This window comes from Vanessa tameamea, chromosome 17 (genome assembly GCF_037043105.1).
Source record: "Vanessa tameamea isolate UH-Manoa-2023 chromosome 17, ilVanTame1 primary haplotype, whole genome shotgun sequence".
In the NCBI taxonomy this organism is placed as follows: domain Eukaryota; kingdom Metazoa; phylum Arthropoda; class Insecta; order Lepidoptera; family Nymphalidae; genus Vanessa; species Vanessa tameamea.
Genome location: NC_087325.1, coordinates 3954807 through 3976504, shown reverse-complemented (window position 1 = coordinate 3976504; position 21698 = coordinate 3954807). Strand labels below are relative to the sequence as shown.

Genomic DNA, 21698 nt, shown 5'->3' with positions numbered 1-21698 from the left:
TATTTCTACTTTTTACGTTTTAATATTTATATATAATAGTTTTATCTAAATTTTTTTAATGTGTTTTATTCACTGTTGATTAATATAAAAAATAATTATTTTAAGAACTTGAATACACGTCAACAAAAATAGGTCGTGCAAAAATCATGAGCACATACTAACTATGGAATGCCTCGTAGTGCACCACTAGTTCTGAACGAAAAATGATCAGTCCTCCTATTACTAGTCGAGGCAACCTTTTCTTTATCAAATATATTTCTTTATATACCTAGGTAGTAAAAATTATTCATAGCACTCATATTACTTAGCACAGAAGTTAACTGTCAAAATTTTCTACCGTTCTTTTTGTCAGCACCCAAAAATTTGCAGTTTCCGTTTAAAAAAGGAATGTGCTGTAATTTAAAACCGCACAAAATTGCCGCTACACGTGCAGATTGTATTCTTTCCACTTGTAGCCATGTTTTATAAAAACAAACTGGGATGTGATTTTTTTATTTTAACATTTTAGCGTCACGTGTTTCTGATTTGCCACTAATGGCAGTGTTGTCGCTATTTCCGATTGCGTTAAGTTCAAGATAAAATGCCATTATAATGTTACCATACTTTTGAGAGTTTGGAGGTAAAATTTTAAAAGAATAAAATAAAATATGTATTTAATTTAATTTTAATAACATAAATGTGTACACTAAATTCATCTATTTTAAATTAGTTGTATGTTTTTGTTCAAATATTAAAGACTTTATCAACGTGCTTTTCGGCGACCTTGCCTCAAATTGGAATATTATTTATTGGATATTCGAAATCTTTACTTATTTGTGTGAGTGCGTAAATGGGATACTATATAGAATTGTTATTATACTTCAAGATTTACCTATACATAAAACGTCTACGATAATTTATTTATCCTTTAATTTTATATCTAATACACACCCTACGAACAATCGGAAGTACAAGAGTGTTACTTAAGTAACTAATTATGTGTTTTAAGTAACGATTTCCTGGCCTTTCATTACCGTGTCCTCACGAAGTGCGACTTGCAAAATGTCATTTCCATGCCTCGTTTCTGCTCGAATGACCGAAGTGTTACATAAGTTTTATTTAACCTTAACATTTGTATTGCAAGTGATAATATTTATATTTTAGGGTGATAAAAAAATCACACTCTAATTCTGACGGTATTTTGTCCATGTTTTGAATGTATATACTCGAATTCATGTATACATATATAATAAAATATCTGCTGTTATAAAAAAGTATAGTGACCGTTAAATACTTTTTGATATTTTTATATTTCAAATGTAATGGTCTTAAATGTGATTAACAAATACTTTTTGCAAACATAGCGTCGTCTTTGCATGTAAGAAAGAAAAAACGTCAATAATTCAATTTTTATGACAATGTATTACGTAATTAAGAAAAATATAAATTGTAGAGTCGGAATATCGACTCTATTCTTGTATAATTCCTAATTTTTTACATTTTCTTTTGGTCACTTAGTAAGTTGTAAACTTGTGTTAGTAACTTCCTCCACTTTTATCAGTTTCACAATGAAGTGGAAACGGATACTTCAATGCTGTTAAAAGCCACAGTTACTTGAGTCGAAATAATCATGCCGTAAAATATTTTTAAGTATCAAGTGTTAATACGTAATAATTGAAACACTTGCATGATTTTTTGCTCATACATTATTGAATACTAAGGAATTTTTCTGTTTCATAGTACAAGGTACGAGGTAGCTAGCTTATCGCAAATCCCAATGTCTTGAGTTCGGGTCGGGTCAATAAAGAGTTATTGGATTCAGTCGAGATACTATGAGCGGAGTCAAGTGGTCAGCAGTTGCAATCTTACTGAAAAATCTACACGGAAAATCCCATGAGACTATGAATATGATAAAATTCATTTCGTAAGTATTAATTGTTAATTAACATATAGGATAAATAATAATTGTATTATATATAACTTACATATTCTTATATTTTTTACTTAAACTTATACATCACTTATATGGCACTTATATCTTCTCGGTTAAATCTATCGGTGTTATATTTAATTTTAACCTTGTAATATAGAAAACATTTACGATTCAAAAGTGATTGTAATAGCCTAATTTAATAAAGAATATTTTTATTTTGATCTTGAGCCTGTATTAAATTCCACCTGGGATTTGAACCCAGGATCGATAGCCTGATCGCTAGTAGCTAGATCGATATTGAGATATTGTTATAATGAATGTAATATTTGGATCATGTAAAATGGACCATGCACATAGATGTATTAAGATTTCGTTGAATTGTCCGTATAAGGATAAAATTTATAAATTATGTGTTCAGTTAAAGCTTAGTACATACTTAATGTTGTTTAACAACATCTTGTTTACAGATCACATTTTTTATACTTTTTTATAAAAACTATGAATATATAATTATTTATACAGATTGTCATGAGAACATTATATTTAATAAGTGCATAATTATAGTAAAACGACGAATGATAAAATGCAAATAGCACTGGATAAATATTTTATTAACATTATAAATAGCAGTAACGTACAGTCGGTAAATGTAGACATTTAATAAATTGAGTATTTTTTTTAATTTATGTCGACATAGTGTATAAATTCACGCCCGTCTGGATATCTTTGGGTCAAAATTAACATGTTCTTCTCGAAACCAAACAGGATGAATGCCTCATTCGCACCCTTAAAAGGTCTTTTTACCGAAAATACCGCAATAACTGTTAAAAGCGGCACTTTGTTGATCAGCTCTTGTTGACGAAATATTGATGCGTGAACTCTTGGTACAAATACCAATCTAAAATCACAACTCTGAAAAAAAATAGCCTTTACTATCATTAATATACGGTTGAAAATAGTGGATACAATATTTTTTTATTTATCAGTTTTTGGTGGAGGTTTGAGTAAGGATACGAATTTCACGCGAGACTTATTTGTTTTACGCGATGCTGTTTTGCACAAAACGTTCCGAGTTGTGAATTTTAACAAGGCAAGTGGCGAGTTCTATTGGTTTTCACAGCTGTATGGGCTTGAAAGATGCGGTGCGCTATAATGCAAACCGTTGCTGCGGAAACCTTAAGCTCCGGCACTGAGTATTTGTATAATCACTATAGTGTTACACAAAGCTGTGATTGTATGTTTTTACGTAACCGCTAATCTGCATGTATAACCCACTACCATATTTATTCAATTTTTTTCTGCAAATGTTTTTAATTCAACCATATTTTTCAAATTCAAGTCAAAAAGAACTACACGGAACAGTTAAATTTAATTAATTAATTTCTTACTGATTCTTTGTACATTGCATTTAATTCGATTCATTGACTCAAAAAGACTTTTATTTATCTATTATGAGATCAGTACATGATATATGAAAATATATTTAATTAAATGTTATATTAAATTTAACCATACATTAATGAACATGGTATGTTATAAAGTTCACTATTGAAGTGATATAATATATTGTCAATGTAGATATACTACACACACAATATAAATCGGTGGCAATGATTATTCTTTAAATTTCAACTTAAATATTATTTTTTCCACTATGTCATTAAATTGGTACAACATGTAACAATAAAACATTTTTCTACTTCCAATATTACATATAGTAAGTAAATAACCTTCATATGTAAATAAAGTATTCACACAGTATAATATTATAAAAGATTGAATTTTAATTATTTCGAGACATTTTTTTTTTTGAGTTCATTCTTGAACATTGTTTTTTATTTATATAAACACAAAAAACTTAAAAGACGTGTAGATCTTAGGGAGAGGTCTCGAGATTAATTCTTGAAAAGCAAGGATGATTTCTTAGAAGAAAAATCATAACCGTGAATTACTTGTTCATATCCGGCCATTGCCAAATAAATTTCAAGGAGGTAAACGGACCTCAGCACAGGCTGAGGTGCTTAATGGTAAAGAAAAATCGTCAAGTCCTCATGACGTTTTAGAGCAAAGATCTTTTATATCTTTAATATGAGGGCGGGTTAATGGGCCAAGTGCTAACCACTGCTCATTGGTACCGTAAGAAATCATAACCGTTTCAATCGTTTCAATCATGGAAACAAAGATGTTATGACCCTTTTTTAGTTATACTGGCTCACTCTGAGAATGTGATGAGTGCGTGATACCTGCCCAAGCAGGCTAACGGCAAACGCTAAAACCAACTGAACCTTTAATTCATGCTTTTATTTTTATTTTTTTATATCTGATTTAGAATACCGTAATGGCTCAAAGCCACGTGTATGTACGTACGTATTTATATCTTGAGGTATATACGAAGTCATTTCCAACATCAGACATCTATAAATTATCTCGCAAAAGTCATTTATTGTCATTGCTTAGATGTCATATACATTTCTTATGGTCAAATCCATAAAATAGGCATCTAGCAGCTGTGACGGAAGGTAAGTCAACATCAATGTAACGCGTCGCAAGCCGTGAAATCTGTCGCGAAATCGAAAAGCCGTTGCGGATTTCTGAATACAGTACTAGGCTAAATCAAAGAGCATGTGTTTGTAATACTGACACCCGTTTAGCGTTACGAATCGGCGAAGAAAGCCCGTACAAATCCCTAAGAAATAACCGAAAAACCGAAATTTTTCTGCGATTCGACACAGCGTCCCGATTTCACGGTACCCTATTACCGCATCCTTCGGGACTTGGCTATGTTTAAAACTACCTTTGTGACCGACATTGACATGAGCTAAGGTGTCGTACACTTTTGTCCCGTCCGATATCGCAGGATTGGAACGAATCGCGTTTAGAAATATAACCGATTTATCATTCTTAAACGTTTGCCCGCGTTGCATTATACCCTTTAAATGGACATCCAGAACTTTTATAGAATGTCACGTATCTTATAATATTTCTTGACACGTAATGCCGATATCTATTATTTCTTTATATTATACTATGTATTATGGCCAAACTGAATATATGTTTCTTACAAATAGTTCTGAATGTATGGCATTAGGTATATGTGTACGTTTGCTTGGACCAATTATTTTGAGATCGATATAAAACCTTTTTTCAGTTTTATGTAAGTAAATACTTTTTGGTATTACTGTCAGTTAAAAAAACGTTCATTGTTTTGTTGACGCCATTTGTTAAGTGGTCGATAAGCAGGAAAGAATTCAACGGAAATAAATTGATATTCTGACCGTTAGTTCATTTTGAATAATTAAAAGTGAATTAGCTTTAATGTCACATCCTTTCATAATGTCTCTATCAGATTTTCTTTTGTTTTTTTTATGTCATGTTTATATTTGATAGACGTGGACTGGACTTTAAAAAGTATTGATCAATCCTCTTATAATCAATGCGCCAACTACCTTGGGTGCCTGTGGTTACACTGATTCACTAACCCTTTAAACCGGAACAGAATACTAAGTATTGCTGGTTGTTGGTAGAATATCTGTTGAGTGTGTGGTACTTAACCCGACGACCTTGCACAAAGCCCAATCACCAAGTTTAAATAAACATTAAATGTTTATTTATCAAGCATTTTCCTACAATATTTTCTCAATCTACTTATTATATTTTTCCGAAATATTTAATCATTATTAATAATATTTATTGAGACTACATTTAAATATTCCTCCTAAATTCATTGAATATATTTTTTATACTGTTTTACATATTTTTTATTTACATTTTTCCATTAACAGCCTGTAAATTTCCCACTGCAGGGCTAAGGCCTTCTCTCCCTTTGAGGAGAAGGTTTGGAGCATAATCCACCACGTTGTTCCAATGCGGGTTGTTGGAATACACATGTGGCAGAATTTGGTTTAAATTAGGCACATGCAGGTTTCCTCACGATGTTTTCCTTCACTGCCGAGAACGAGTTGAATTATAAACATAAATTAAGCAAATGAAAATTCAGTGGTGCTTGCCTGGGTTTGAACCCCAAATCATCGGTTAAGATGCACGCGTTCTAACAGCTGGGCCATCTCGGCTTATTTTTATATTCTTTATTTATACATTTTTATTATTTACATACATATTATGTTAATTGTGTTGGCGTACAAGAAATATTGACATATTGTTGTAACTATAAAAACACATTATATTATGTATTTTATACAAATTGGTTTACTTTTAATTTACAGGAAAACAATTTATCTTATCATACAAGTCGAGCCCGAGGGCTACAACCGTTTTCAATTTGAATTATAACAGTACATTTTTCACATAATTAGTTCATAACCAACTACTTAATATTAATGTTTACGGCTCCTTCGGGTCGTTGTGTTAAGTTCAAGTTTAAGTAGCGCCAAGCTTAAAAATGGGCTTAAGTTAAACATATCGGAGTGTTTCTGTGATTGACGCGTTGAAACATTTACACGTTTGGGTTCTAAGTTTTATCAGACTAATTCTATAACAAAATCTTTCTTGCGGTGATTATAGATAAAACAATAAAAAAAAACAAGTTATTTTACAATGTTTAAGTAGATTATTTCGAATTTTAAATTTATGTTTAAAAATTACATTGTAAGATTAGCCCTAAAATTGATTATCTTAATAATGATCGGTATACATTTATGAATATGTGTTAAAAATGTATAGAGAAAGATAAATTTTATTTGAAAACGTAGTTTAGTTAAGCAAAAAAGTATGAGTAGGTATAAAATATGACGTATACGAATATGATGTACGTACGTACTAAGCATTTAATATAAATATTTTAAAACATAATGCTTATTATATAATAAAACATAACGATGATATTATCTCCCTCGTCGATTTCGGTCGTGATGGTCTTTTTAGAAACTAGTGAACTGTGTATCGTATATGATATTGTACAATTATATCTGTGATAAGAATGGCGAATCTGACACGACCGTATTTAGTCTATCCGCAGGATGGATGTGAGTTTAAAACTGGCAACTTCCAGACTATGTTTTTACTCACGCTTATTATTATACATATGTAACGTAATGTCTTCTGTTTATTCTTGTGTAGTCTGTGTAAATATATCTTGGATACGACTGATTTATATCAACATTATTCAAGCAACGGCAACAATGTATGCATAATGAGCGCAATTGTAAAGACGAGACATAAAATGAGAAAAATAACATCATATAAATACAAAGTGAGAATATATAATACGTACTATAATTGTTTATGTATAATACGAGATAAGCAAATTATTATAAATGTTCTCACAGCAAGATTTGATAAGAGTAATAAGTAAAAATATTCTAATTTTTTTTTTTGCAATAGAAAATCTTAAAAATTAATTTTTACTCATAACTCATCACATATTTTATGATGCCGCCAAGCAGCAATACTTGGTATTCTGGTTTGAAGGGTAAGTAAGCAAGTGTAATGATAGGCATAAGGGACATAACATCTTAATTCCAGAGTAAAAGTCGCATTGGCGATGTAAGAAATAGTTAATATTCTTACGCTGTCAACGTCTATGGGCAGTGGTGACCACTTATAGTTAGGTGAACTAGCTGTCGAGCTGCCCGCCTATCTAACATTTTTATAAAAATTCTTTCGCGGATAAGCATTATATACCTACCTTGAATTTGTTAATCACAACTACTTCGCAACCGTAGGTTATAGTAAAATATTAAATAATATTTAACCAAATCAACAATAAATTGGATAAATAATAAAAAAGTTTTTGTAACTCAGACTAGTGACTCTACAGCTTTAATTTTTTTTAGTATAGTTTTGTTGAACATTTTATAAAGACCGTTTTGAATTACCAATTAATTCGTGTTTTGTTATTGTTATGATATGGTCACGTTACGTAAAGATTGCAAATGTCAAGATCTCCTTTAGGGCTTTTACCACTAAACATTAATAATGATATAAGCTGATATGAGATATATATACATATAGACACATATATACATATGAACTGTGTCCAACTTAGAGTAATGTCGATGCATTGCCCATCATGGAATAATAGTACGCATTTTTTCGTGCCTGTAATCATATCAATCTGAGTTGTGATGTTTGTCAATTTTAACAAACATGGCTTCATTTTTTATTGCCTTCCATACAATTGAAAATACCTTACTAGGTTTTGATTCTTATTAAAAATTCTTAAGTCCTTGGTCAATGAATTGCATTTTTCTGTAAGTCATTATGAAATATTTTACTATACTTTTGTTGTTGATTATCATAATATTTTATAAGCTTTTTTAGAGAAGAGAATATATAATAATGTATTTACATCAGTATATGTACTTACGATAGCATGGGATATAGACATTGGAATAAAAATATGTTTTATTATAATAATAGGTATCTTTATTAAGATTCAGAGATCAAACGAAAGTCTTGAAGTTACTTAACAATCAGTCTACAAAATGGTTTATATTCTAATCTTAAACTAAACTACAAGAATAGAAGCAAGAATAATAAAAAGATAAACTTAACTTAGTAATTGATACGAGGGAAAAATCGACAAAATTTTCTAAAGAATAAGACAAAATAAAAATTAAAGCCTAAACTTACAGTTAACTTACTAAGCCTTAAAGTAATAGTTACTACTACGGAAGATCTTAGATTAAGATTGGCACGTTCGGCCCACTTTTGCACGAATACACGTTTGAAAACATCGAAGACAATAAACAAGCGAAAAGAAAGATAAGTATAGAAAATTATAATGTTTCTTCTTAACTAACTTAATTCTATTAAAGCTCTTGTGATTCATATATTTTATCTTCTACAATAGGTGATAACATTAAGGTCAATCGAGGGAATACATTTGATGCAATATTTGGTATTAAAACATGAATCCAAGTTACAATGGAAGATGTCGAATCCAGTTTAAATACAATTTATTTCGATTGAACTTAGTGTTCCGAACTCTCTAATAATTTTATATAATATATATTTTTCCTATTCTAATTAAAGCTTCAATTCATGTACTTTTCATATCACAGGCGAAATCCTTACAAACTAATGGAAGACATTCGATAGATATATCATAATTGAAAGTATGAACTTCAAGGAGCAAAGTTAAGAAGTTAGGTGGAAATCGGTGCATTGATAATTACAGTGCAGTTGACATTAAAGCTGTCTACCAAAACATGACGGACAATTTATATGGTCACAATATCAAACACTAATTTACGTGAAATTCTAGTACATCTTTTTCTGTTAAATATCAACTCGAATATATCTAAGGCTTATATCTAGAATCACATAAACTGAAATCACAATATCAACTTGAGTGAAGATGTACAAGAATTACGCGTCACTAAGACTAATGGAAGACATGGATGTGCTGTCAAAGCACTCACTAAATCTAATATTGGAAGACACGATTTTGTTTTCACTGCATTAATACCAAAATAAAAACTGCTTGAAAAATTACTGGAAGACGTAAGTGATTTTGTAGATGCACGAGTTAGTAGCAAAGCTTACATACAAAGCAGCTCGTTTTGGTCGCCGAGTAGCAGATTTCCCGGACTTCATTGGCCATGTTGTCACTGATCTCTTCTTCTGAGATTAGTTCGAACCGGCTAGAGTTGAGGATATTCTGATTTTCGGCGTTTTCGTTGTCTTCGACCGGAACCGGTTTGACCGGGTCCACGGGATAGAAGTATTCGGAGAACGGCACTAAAACGGGTTCTTCGGGATAGACAGTCTTATGCGATGGCAGGTCAGTGCGAGGTGAAGAATTAGAGATCAACTCTCCAAGTTTCGACCAGCACTTGTTAAGATTCACTCGCGTGGAGCTTGTCACTTTTCGTGGAAGTCTTGGTTTTGAGCTCTGTAATAAATGAAACAAATATTAACCACTTATTATACATTATACTTAGGTGAAATGAAGAAAATTCAAAATACACTTCAACAATACGAGTACATATACAAAATAACTAGAAAAGATGAATAAAAAAAAAAAAGATATGTGATTCATACCTGACGATTTAAGAGCTTCATCCAAGGGGAACGAGGTGACTGAACCTCCTTTTGCGGCGATGGTGAATCTTCCTTAGCGAGACACATTTTTAATTAATTATGACTATGATAAACTTAATCCGACGAACTACGACTACGTATTTACAAGGTTGCGTGATAGCAAGCGACATGCACAAACGGAGCGTACGAAGGGAATGATTGAATCAGGAAGGGCGGCGGGCTTTATATACCGGGTCCCCGCTACGTGTGCGCCCGCGCGTGCGTCCCGGAGCGGGAGGCGCGCGCTCAGCACGCGAGCAGTAGCGCGCGCCTACAGACTGGTTTTTACGAAGACTTCTACGAATAGAGGCTTTAATGTGCCGACTTAGAATAGTTACAGACTAGATTGCGTTTATAATTCCTTCTTAATCATACCAAGAGGCAGGCAAGCCTTTTAGATTCATGAGCTTTTTGTTATTTCCTTAATCATTTTTTTAATCGTCTCGTGATTGACATTCCCACATGCCTAGAGTAGTGTGATGATTCATTTCTTCTTTGATTATAATTATCGTTAGCTAAATGATTAATTCCAATGTTGTTTTATGATGTGTCTCTACTTCCCTGCATCGCAATCGTGGCTCGCATATATTTGCATGAGCCGGGCATTTCAGGTTGCCGAAGGCAACTCGGTATAGAATAAACAAGGCTATCGCACTATTATGAATCACGGCTAGCAGCTGGCTAGCAGCAGTGGATAGATAAGTTCCGCTGCAGATTGATCATAGCGTCTGCGCCCGCGCCGGTGTCGCTTCCTGCGATTACATCGGCTCCGCGGCGCTCGCAAATCACGTACTACACCCTGATAAATCATTTCCTCCGGTCACTTGCTAAGGATACACTGATGAATTATTTTAATACTAGATTTCACTTAACGATAATTCATTTAGAATTATATATTGTATCTAAGAAAGTTGTTGAACTTATATGTGACGTAAATATTATTTCGAATGATATCATTATTTTATTGCATTTGTCCTTAATTTTAATTTTGTTTTGCGTCATATCGACATCAAACAGGAAAATGATACCATATATAATGGTACGCTTGAACATGGAGAGTAAACTAAATATAGAAAATCTAATTGGTTGAAATACTATCTCTACTATGTTATGTCAGAAAAAAGCGTACTTTTTTAAGCGTCGACCAGATATTAGAAAAAATTTGAAAATAAAGTACTGGTCTGGTGGGTTCGGAGCGTCGAAGTGGTTAACATAATTTCACACTTAAGTAATGACGCCACTTTGAAATGGCATAAGGTATGTCAGTAATATATTACGCGGCGTTCGTATTTAAATATAATAAGTACCCAATTCACAAAATATATTAGCTTGTATGTAAATCTAATTTTGACCTTGAACGGTAGTAAAATTATAATCTACAATACATAATATCATATGTATTATAGAGCTGAAGAGCTTGTGTCGTTAACAACAAAACGCTAATTTTAGGAGCAACTATACCGATTTGAATACATTTTATTGGTCAATGTTATAGGAAATATAACGCCCTAAGGGGCGAAGACTAATCGTATGCTATTTATTTATTTAGATATGCCAACAGCAAAACATGAACAATATTTTTAAATAAAATCATATTAGTAGGTAGTACTGTTATTTAAGCCCTGTAATAAATTTGTATAAGCCAACCAATACGACAAAGTGTGTGATGCTGTAGGTATACTTAGTTCATCTTTACAAATTGCTAGCAAATCTTCAGTTAGTTTAGTGGTGTAAGCATTTATTTTATAAATTTAAATAATTATCGCATATTGACTTCGAAATATTTTATTACAAGCTGCCCAGTGAGTCGTCTTACGAGTGATTTTGCAACAAACATCCAGAAGCTTCCACATTAATAATTCATATTAGGAAGTCAAATATGTAAGCCTAGAAAGGATAAAACAGTTATTTCTGTTAAAATTGAGTATAAGTTAAAATTAAAATTGACTACACGTATTTAATTCACGTATAATAAATCTCACGTATAATAGAGTTCTAATTTTTTAGTACCAGGGTGTCATTGTACGGAATCTCCTTTGATTATCAATACGTCTAGATAGACTGTCAACTCGTTTTGTTTCTTTTGTAGTGCGACATTCTATCTAGATATAGGTATAAATAATTTAAGGGGATCTCATTCAACACAATCCAATGTTTTCCGACCCATAGAGAAATAGATAAGAGATCATTTTGAACATATTACATATATATTATTGTATTTAATTATTTTCCAATATGTCTTATTAGAAAAAAGGGCGCGAAACGCATTAAAGCCTATTTTCGAGTCATTATTGTAAACTTTGTTTTTTCTTATAAATGTTAAATCTAAAAAATTATGTAACGTATGATTGCAAATTAATCATCTTTATTTTTTTATTCATTGTCATTGTTGTTATACAGGTAAAGTTTAAATTATAAAATTATATGAACTATTAGAATAAATGAATACCGTATTTTTATTACTATTCGACTTTAAAAGATAAACTATACTATCAAATACTAATTAATTATTATTTCTAATTAACGCCATATAGTTTTCTATGTTAATTATAAAAAAAAAAACTTTGATAATCTGACCACTCTTATTGGAAAATATTCGTGTAAAAAAACTTATTTCAATTTCAGTTAATTAATAATATCGAAAGTAACACTCTTGTTTCGTAATTAATTAAATAATTTAATGACGCTACATCAGTCCTCTAAAACTGATACCGACGTCGAAAGCTGTCGTAACTGATCCTCTTGCGCTCTCCACTGAAGAATTTTACTCAACATAATACTTTCATTAAAAGAAAAAAAAGTTAGACCACAACCCGACCACGTGCAGCCTTTAGCTTACGAAAAAAGAATATAAAATCTTAACCTTTTTGCCGCGTCCCCACAGGGTAGGGTTACAAATGGGACTTTGTATTCGGAACGTTACGTATCAAAGTATACATTATGTTTTATAGTCTATGGCCCTGTATGAATAGAAGTTTTGTTGTAGTGTGCGTGGAGCGTGCAATACACGCGTAGAGCTTCTGTATTGTTGACTTAAATTTGGGATATTTCGAAGCGTCAATTATGAAAGTGTGTATGTATTTATTGTGTTTCGGGGTGATGAAAATAGGAAATGTTTTGTTGTATTGTAATCTAGTCGCCCCATTTCGATAATAGATATTTAGAATTTAGAATAAAGTAATATATTAATTTCAATAAATTTCTATAAGACAGATTTACAGATCCATGTAATCATAATTTGAAATTAAATATATTTTATTTTATTTGCTTATTAGTACAGAATAGTGCAATATAAAAAAATTACAATGTATAATATGTATTCACTTCGCAACAATAGGTAGTTTATAACTTCATAACAATATTGGTAGGAGCAGGAAAGGGTTGTGTAAAACAATCACGTGCATAGATAATGCGCGTACGCACGCCACGCGTCGACGACAATGCATGCATTCCGGCAGTGTAGATGCGGGCTAATAGCCACTTATTATAAATGGATGCTTGAATATATTAAATGCTTAAAATTGGTGGATGTATAGGTATTTGCATTTTATTTTGTATATAATATATTGATAAATATCAAAAGGAGCTGATTTTATATAATTACCTAACTATACTTTCAGTTTTTTTTTGGGCTTATGTCATTTTATTAAAAACAAAAAACAATAACATCGAATTAGTTATTTCGACTAAATTAGATTTCATTAATTATGTAAAAGAAATCAACAGTCAACACAAATATATAGTATACATTTTATTACTATACAATACAATTTGAAACATATATTTTTAAGCTATTTTGTAATTATTATAAACTTGTCATTGGTGAAAAGTCCAAAATACCTTTACGTGTACCTTTGTACGTGTTTAGGGTGAGTACAATTATACAATTATTTAAGCGTGCTTGGTCTGAATGTATCCGATGACCGCACGCACTGTTCATTTTGATTATCTTGTCTATTATGCTTGAACGAGTCCCTCTATTTGTATGCGTGCGTGTCTGTTACAAAGCAACTCATTGCTTATTGTCATAAATGTTATCACACTTGTACTGTAAGCTCAATGGATGTGTGTGTAAATATAAGTATAAATCTCGTACAAAATTATAAACAGGTACTAAAAGTAAAGACTCTTATTTTATAAAACTATGTACATTGCAAAGCACTAATTAGTAATTCCCATCAGGTAATGATACTGAGCGTGTTTATAGCAAATGCGTCGAATAATTTATTTAAATTGGATGGAAATTGCAAGTGTGAACTAAATGAGAAATTACTGTAAAGTTAGTTAAAGTATTTTAGTACTAATAAAAAAGGAACAACAAATCGTTGATCTATTATCGATGTCAATTATAATTAAAATAGCACAAACATGCATAAATCTAAGGTGTTACATACACAACCATAGACTCGAAATGCAGAAACGTAAACAGCCCTTTTACGGACACTTAGTTAAATAAATCCTGAAATCGGAGCCCGTATGCGCGCATCGCGCACGCACACGCGGACGCACGAGCATACGCACGCGTAGATCGCATGCGTACGCACACGCGAGGCGCGAGCACAGAGCGCACACACGCGAACAACTTCTAATCGACGCTTTCCTTCGCGTGGCAGTCGTGTGTGTAGCATCCCCGTTAAGGGGCGCAGGTGCGGTGTGGTGAATGACGCGGCCGTGGGAACTCGACTCAACCCCGAGTTCCCATGATCGCCGCCACCTGCCACCTGCCGTACTACGCATAATTCGCGTTCGTAAATGAACGGTAGTGACCACGTGTGTGCACTTTTTTCATCTCGACGGGGACGCGGAAGACCGGTGGAGCCCAATTAATTTTATCTTAATGATACCGCACCGCGACTCGATCGATGAGCCGAGGGTGCCTTGATGGACGTTTCTTGAAGCTAATCGATTAAGTCCTGATAACTTTACATGCAAAACCTATTATAAAATACTTGGGATAATAAAATATTAATCACTTAGCTGGCTTCAGTCTTTATTCTATGATGTCTCTGAGAGATTAAGGAATCGTGATAATATCTATAATTATATTTCTCGACCGCCTCCTCGTGCAACCGGTGTCGCATGTTAAATTACTTTAATGGCGAATTCAATAACAAAATTAATCAATCAAATTGTAAAAATGTCATTGTAAATTCTTATAAAACAAGAAGCTGGGAGCGGTTACGGGACGAGTGCTACAAAATTGATTTTATATCAATTACTCTCGCCGACAATTTGTCAATGTTAGTTTTTTGCGATATTTAATTATCACCTGTTTAAAATAAATATATTAAGAGAGAAATCATGCAAAGTTTACAACGCCCACTCATTACTTCATAAAGAACTCAATATAATTATTTTACTTATGTCAAGGCATAATCTGAATTCATTACATTTGCAGCTATAATATATATTCAACAAATTAACATTTACAATAGAGAAATATATAATATTATTTGTGTCTACATTATGTGAAATAGATAGCTTAATAACCTTTCATCAAAGACTGACCGAGTAGAACTTCCAGTGTTCTATAATCTTGATATAACATAAACTATTTTAACATTTACGTTAAAAACAAAAACAAATACCTATAGTATTTACCTTAAAATTAAAAATAATGTAATTTTATATTTTCATGTAACAGCATACATACATATTTAAAATAAAAACATTCATAATCATTTATAAATTTAGATTTGGAATGTTTTTAAAGACAGCCTTTTGTAAGTCTTTTTAATATTTTTTGTGTTTTTTCTTACTTTTATGACTGAAGTAATTGTGTTAACCATTTTTGTGATAAGTTAATAAAAATAAAAGAACAAAAGTGCCGCCAATTAAACTTTACTGAACGGCGATTTCGGCACATTTCACACCTTAAGTTACGAGGGTCGAGTCACACGCCATCCCTATTATATTCAATTATTCAGCATATGGATAGTAACAGACAATCAATTGACCTTTGCCATATCCCGTCACTTGTTCCGGTGTTACCTGTCCGCATAATTTTATATGAATACGTATATATTCCAGTTCGTTGGGTCTAGCAGCACTCGTGGTTTATGGCCGTTAGTGACGTCAGCAGCTGTAGGTCATTGGTTTTCACTATTTTAATTAATTAACATAACGTACGAATATTCCATAATAAACATATATTCATAATATTCTATAGTGATATAATTATAATTATATTATATTGAAGCTTTGATTGTTTTCTAACTATTTATCGGTATTAAAGAAAATAATTTAATAATAATACTTGTTTTGTACGTTAATTGTGAATTTATTGTGTGAGTCTCTCGTGGGAAAAATAAAACATCTTCCTTCATTTCCAACCGTCTCCGCTTTAGTGGATATCGTGCCTTGGGGTAATATTTCGTGACCTGAAAATGTAATGAGAAAAAATGTTTACTTGTATTCATGAAAATAATTATCTTAATCTTGAAATAATAATCGCAATCGTGGTTACTTTCATTTCAACGTCAGTTGCAACCGTATTCGGAAAACAGTGGCAAGAACGCCTCAATTAAATCGTATGTCAGATATATGCCCCGGGCGAAATGTCACTTCGGGTAGTAATTACGAACGCGTTGTTAAATATTATTGTGGGCGTAGCGTTCTGAAGGGCGGTAATCAGCGGTTATGTGAGATGGTACAGTCAACAAAACATTAAGAGCACATTTATATTCCGTCAAATTACACTGTCAATGAGCTCAGTCAGAAATATACCAACTAAATGTAATTTTTTTAGGGTGTGAATTTAATATTTTCTCATTGTTTTATTAGACTGAATCTCGTGGTTAATATGGAGACGATGGCGCAGATTTTATCAATCTCTTTTTTTTTTTTTTTTAATTAAACCATCTTAATACTTATTTGATTTCTATTGTGATAATTTATCAAATTAGTGAGTAACCTTTAACTTTCCTTAACTTTATTGATCGTGTAAAGTTCCCAAGTTTATCGTAATAAAAAGTATTTGAAATTCTATAACAATTTTTATAAAAATATATTAATTAACAATTGCCTTCAATTTGCATAAATATTCCTAAATATAAGAATGATTATAAGACGCTGTATTTTTGTATCTATAGATAGTTATGACACATAAATCCTACACGTAAACACGAACATTAATAATAAAAAGAAACATTTTACTATCTCTGACTGTACACTCCAAAGAAATCTTTTTTCACAGAGGACGGAGCTTCTTTTGAAGTTACGAAATTGTCACACATTTTTTAATGTTCTTTATAAAAAAACTTTGTAATAATATTATTTAAATTTCGAAAAAGCTAACACTATATCCTATAACACTATTATTTTAACCAGTCTGGCTCCTTCATAACTTGAAGCCCTAGATTTGTCGTTATTTATTATATTTATTATAGTCATGTGAAAGACTCAGATTTTTTAAAATTAATACTGTAAACCCAGAATCAGTTACTATAAACCAGTATAAATAGAAATTTGTTATTTAATTTATATTTAGCAAAATATTTTTGTACTGCAAATACGTTGTCGCCTTTTGTCTATGCAGTTATAGCCTCGTAATTGAGATTTGTATCTCTTTGATTTTATTCAATTAATTCTATATTTCGATAGGAAAATCTAATAAAAATAATGTTTGTTGACGTTTTTAATAGTTACCTCAACTAATATTGTAAAGGCAAATAAATATTACTTTGTTTTGTTTGCAAAGCTAAAATATACAAGTGTACATAAAACTTAGACATTTTGTATACCTACTTAAACTATATAGACTACCGAAGTAATAATATTACATCAGTCGTGATTTTAGAAATAACGCAAACTTACAAATATATTTGACTGAAAGAGAAGTTTAGTTTTGAGATCGTATATAATACTTATGTTTTACTTTCATACTCAACAAGTACAATAAATGTCTAAATGAAATGTAAATTTAATTACAAAAATCTCAAAGCTAGAGTAATTATAGATATTATCTTAAATGTCATATTAATAATAATGACAGAATAAAAGTTTTTAAATAATAAAACGTCGTTCATTTTAATTTGCGTAGTACATAGCAAATCGGAATTACATTGTACGGGAGATTTCTGTGTAATTATTTCTTTTTTTTTTTTTCATATTGAATCGTTCGTAATTACTCATACGTCCATTATTATGGAGCCTTTAAAATCCTATATTTCTGTTATTTCTACCTTAATGTTTTCTACTTGTGTTTGTAAACTATGATTACATGTAGTTACTTCTACAAAAAAATATTAGTTCGTGATCAATTTACATTCGCTAAATATTGGTGCAAGTATTTTGATCTCACTGGATAACATATCATATATTATTCCTAATAGTATGATATAAAATATACGTATACAATTAATTTGGTTTTTATTTGTTTCACCGTCGAAAATATTTTACTAGTTCAGGTCAGTAGGTTCTGGTCTTTTTGCGTTAATTTATAGATCAGAATGAATTATAAGAGGGAATATTTGTACAGTGTAAGAAGTGTTTTTTTTTTAATTAGTAAAAATTATAAATATGAAAATCTATAATTATCAAATTTTGGCGAAATTAAAATAGGAGAAAACTCTCTCGCTTTCTAAATTAAGACCCATATTCTATCAAAATGAACATTAGCTTGATGCGCACCCATATTAAGGTACTCGTAAGATATGCGCACATTTATTTAGTGTATATGTAATACTCCTTGAATTACATTTTCAGGTTTTCCTATATATCTGGTTCACATTTAATAAGGGCTCCTGCAACCACCTCGTGCGTATGAAAATAATAAGTAATCATTACACGAAACACCTGGGTGGAATAATAGCAAGTTGTTTGTGATACGATTGTCTTAATCTTTAAACGTAGATGTATCTTAAAAAGATCCGAGTTGGCCCAGTGGGCCAGTGATTTTATCGCGTGAATTTCAAATGATGATTGCGGATCAATGCAATATTGAATTTTTATGACCTTAATTTACAATTCATCTTGTGCTCAGAATCAACATCGCGAGGGAACTTGCATTTTTCACTTGATAATCTGCTAAATGTGTGTTGTGAACCACCAACCCGCATTGGAGCACCGTGGTGGGATAAGAGCAAACAAAACAAAGGAGAGGCTGTTGTTTTTGCTTTTCGCTTTTCTAATATAAATTCCAATTTTTGTATGTTATTTTTAATATATCGGAGAAATGTAAAAAATATACATACTGTTTGTTTTATGGCATTGGTTGGTGGACGAGCATATGGGCCATCTGATGGTTAAAGTGGTTACAACCACCCAAAGACAAAGGCGCTGTAAGAAATATTAACCATTCCTTACATCACCTATGCGCCACCAACCTTGGGAACTAAGATGTTATGTCCTTTGTGCCTGTGATTACCCTAGCTCACTCACCCTTCTAACCGGAACAGAACAATACAGAGTACTGTTATGTGGTGGTAGAATATCTGATGAGTGGGTGGTACCTACCCAGACGGGCTTGCACAAAGCCCTACTACCATGTAAATAGCTAGCAATCGCTGATTATATAAAAACTTATTGGGGCTTTAAACATTATTTCAATAATAGTAGTTTAATGTCCTTAGCATTTTTAATTTCATTATTTCAAAATAATTTATTATATGGTTATTTACATTTAACGAATTATTGTTTAATATATGTTTTTTTTCATATTTATTCTATTAATTTAGTATATTTTAACTCATATATAAACACATATATATATTCTAGTATTTGCAATCTTATCATCGAACTATTAACACATATTCATTGGTATATATAATAGCAACAATAACACCGACACTGAAAATATTTGTATGAATATTATAAATAGGTAACCGTGTCAATATTCGATTAAGTAATATAATAAAGAAGACTTAGTTATAAAAGTCGAATGGAACCCCTTAATTATTCGATTAATTAACTTTAAATAAAAATAATAATAGACGAAACGATTTATGATTCGATAAACGCGATTATCATCTCTGGAATGGACGATTAAAAACTTAAGAAACTTTTAAATTAAAAATATAACTATTAATATAATTCTTATATTGACGTCTAACATTGAAGGTAATTGTTAAAATACTTTTATTTATTTTGAGATAAAATCTACCGCAACGGTGATGTGAGATGCGTTTACAACTATGTAGGCGTACGTAGGTGCCATTCAGCTGTGTTATGGATAGGTAATGAATATTCCTGGAATTTATGTTAATTAAACCGAATCGCCATCTTGATTTAAATATTTACTAGCTATATCGGAAGTTTGTGTCATTTTTATTTCAACTAATAAAATAAATTACATACAATAATTTCGAATTAAATTAGAACTTAAATAAACTTAGCGATTATTTTCGCCTTAAATGAAACCCTTATCTAATCTGTTTTAATTGCGATATTTTTCAAACGCTAACTAAAGGACAAATATATACATTTTTTAATAAGATAGATTACGCGTGAACGCTTAATTTATTTCTCCTCATTATGCAAAATAAATAATCCACATAACCTCAGGGACAGAAAAGGTCACGCATCGATCTTCTCGGCTTCACTTAATTTAAGCGCACTAATTAAGGGTGACTCAATAAATTCAACAAAAATAAAACACGCCACATTTAGTATCTCAAAAGCGTCGCAAAAAAAGCCTGTCGTCTGATAACCGAGGCGTACCAAAAAAGTAAGCAGTATCATTAAGCACACAAAATATGTTTTCCATTTACACAGACGCTTCGAGGCGGTTATAATATTGTACACGCTGAGTGTTTACTCAGTAAGAAGTGTTTCGGATCGGTAACACCTGCCGCGTTTTCCCACGATTGCATTCGATCGTCTTCGGCCGAAGTCGGGCGCGGTCGGGTTCGTGCGTGTTATGCATACAAATTACATATTGATTATAGAGTTAGCAATGTGTGCATCCTCTACTCTATCGCCTGTCACGCGTCAAATGCATTGTGCCACGGTTCAAACGCTTTACGGAAAACGTGCTCTAGCACACCCGTGATTGATAACACAATCCATTTAAATTTGATTTATTGATATAAGTCAATTAATCCCGAAATAGTAAATCTCAGTTACTACGTGAGTGAGTTTTTAATAAGCGCCAGTAAATAATATATTCTTTGTAATTTATTTTTTTCCTTCGCTTATATATATTTATAGTATTATTACAGGAGTAAATAAATAGTAATTTCCATATAAGAAAAACATCATGCGTGTATTTATACGATGAGCGATAAAAAATATAAACTTACTGTAACATTAACGTGTCCCCGTTATATTAAAAAGAGAATAAGTATTTACGCACAGCGTGGCAAATAGTAAAAGAGTAGATAGAAAATAAAACGAAATTGTTCGCAACTGGTATGGCTGGTCGGGTGTTTACAATATATTAGTAGGCCAAATAGGTACGGAATAAATTGCATCGTTGAGTACCGTTGTATGTACCGGTGGAGATATTGTTGGAACAAAACATACATGTGAATGTTGTGGCCTTGAATATGTTTGTTTGTCCGTTTTAATTAGATACATACGAGCTACAAGTACTTGTTGGGTCGGTTCGTCTTATTTTATTTTAAATTTAATGTCAATGATGAGCATTAAATTATTACTGTATGTGAGTATTATTTAAATAATAATAAGCTGTATGTATTGTATTCATTTCTGAACTTTATTTTTTTTTATTTTCCTAGGCAATGTTAAAAAAGGTTTTCTATAATTAGCGAGTACTTTTTTAATCTGTAAAATTATCAATTTC

The 21698-nt window shown here is 31.6% G+C and overlaps 1 protein-coding gene across 1 annotated transcript; it reads right to left on the bottom strand.

Annotated features, from left to right (window-relative positions):
- Positions 1 to 8279: 8279 nt before the first annotated feature.
- LOC113400507 (uncharacterized) lies at positions 8280 to 10128 on the bottom strand. Its single transcript, XM_026640091.2, has 2 exons — positions 9917 to 10128; positions 8280 to 9767 (listed from the first exon to the last, which is right to left on the bottom strand). The coding sequence occupies exons 1-2, from the start codon at positions 10001 to 10003 to the stop codon at positions 9402 to 9404; spliced, it is 453 nt and encodes a 150-aa protein (XP_026495876.2). The 5' UTR covers positions 10004 to 10128; the 3' UTR covers positions 8280 to 9401.
- Between the last annotated feature and the right edge of the window lie 11570 nt (positions 10129 to 21698).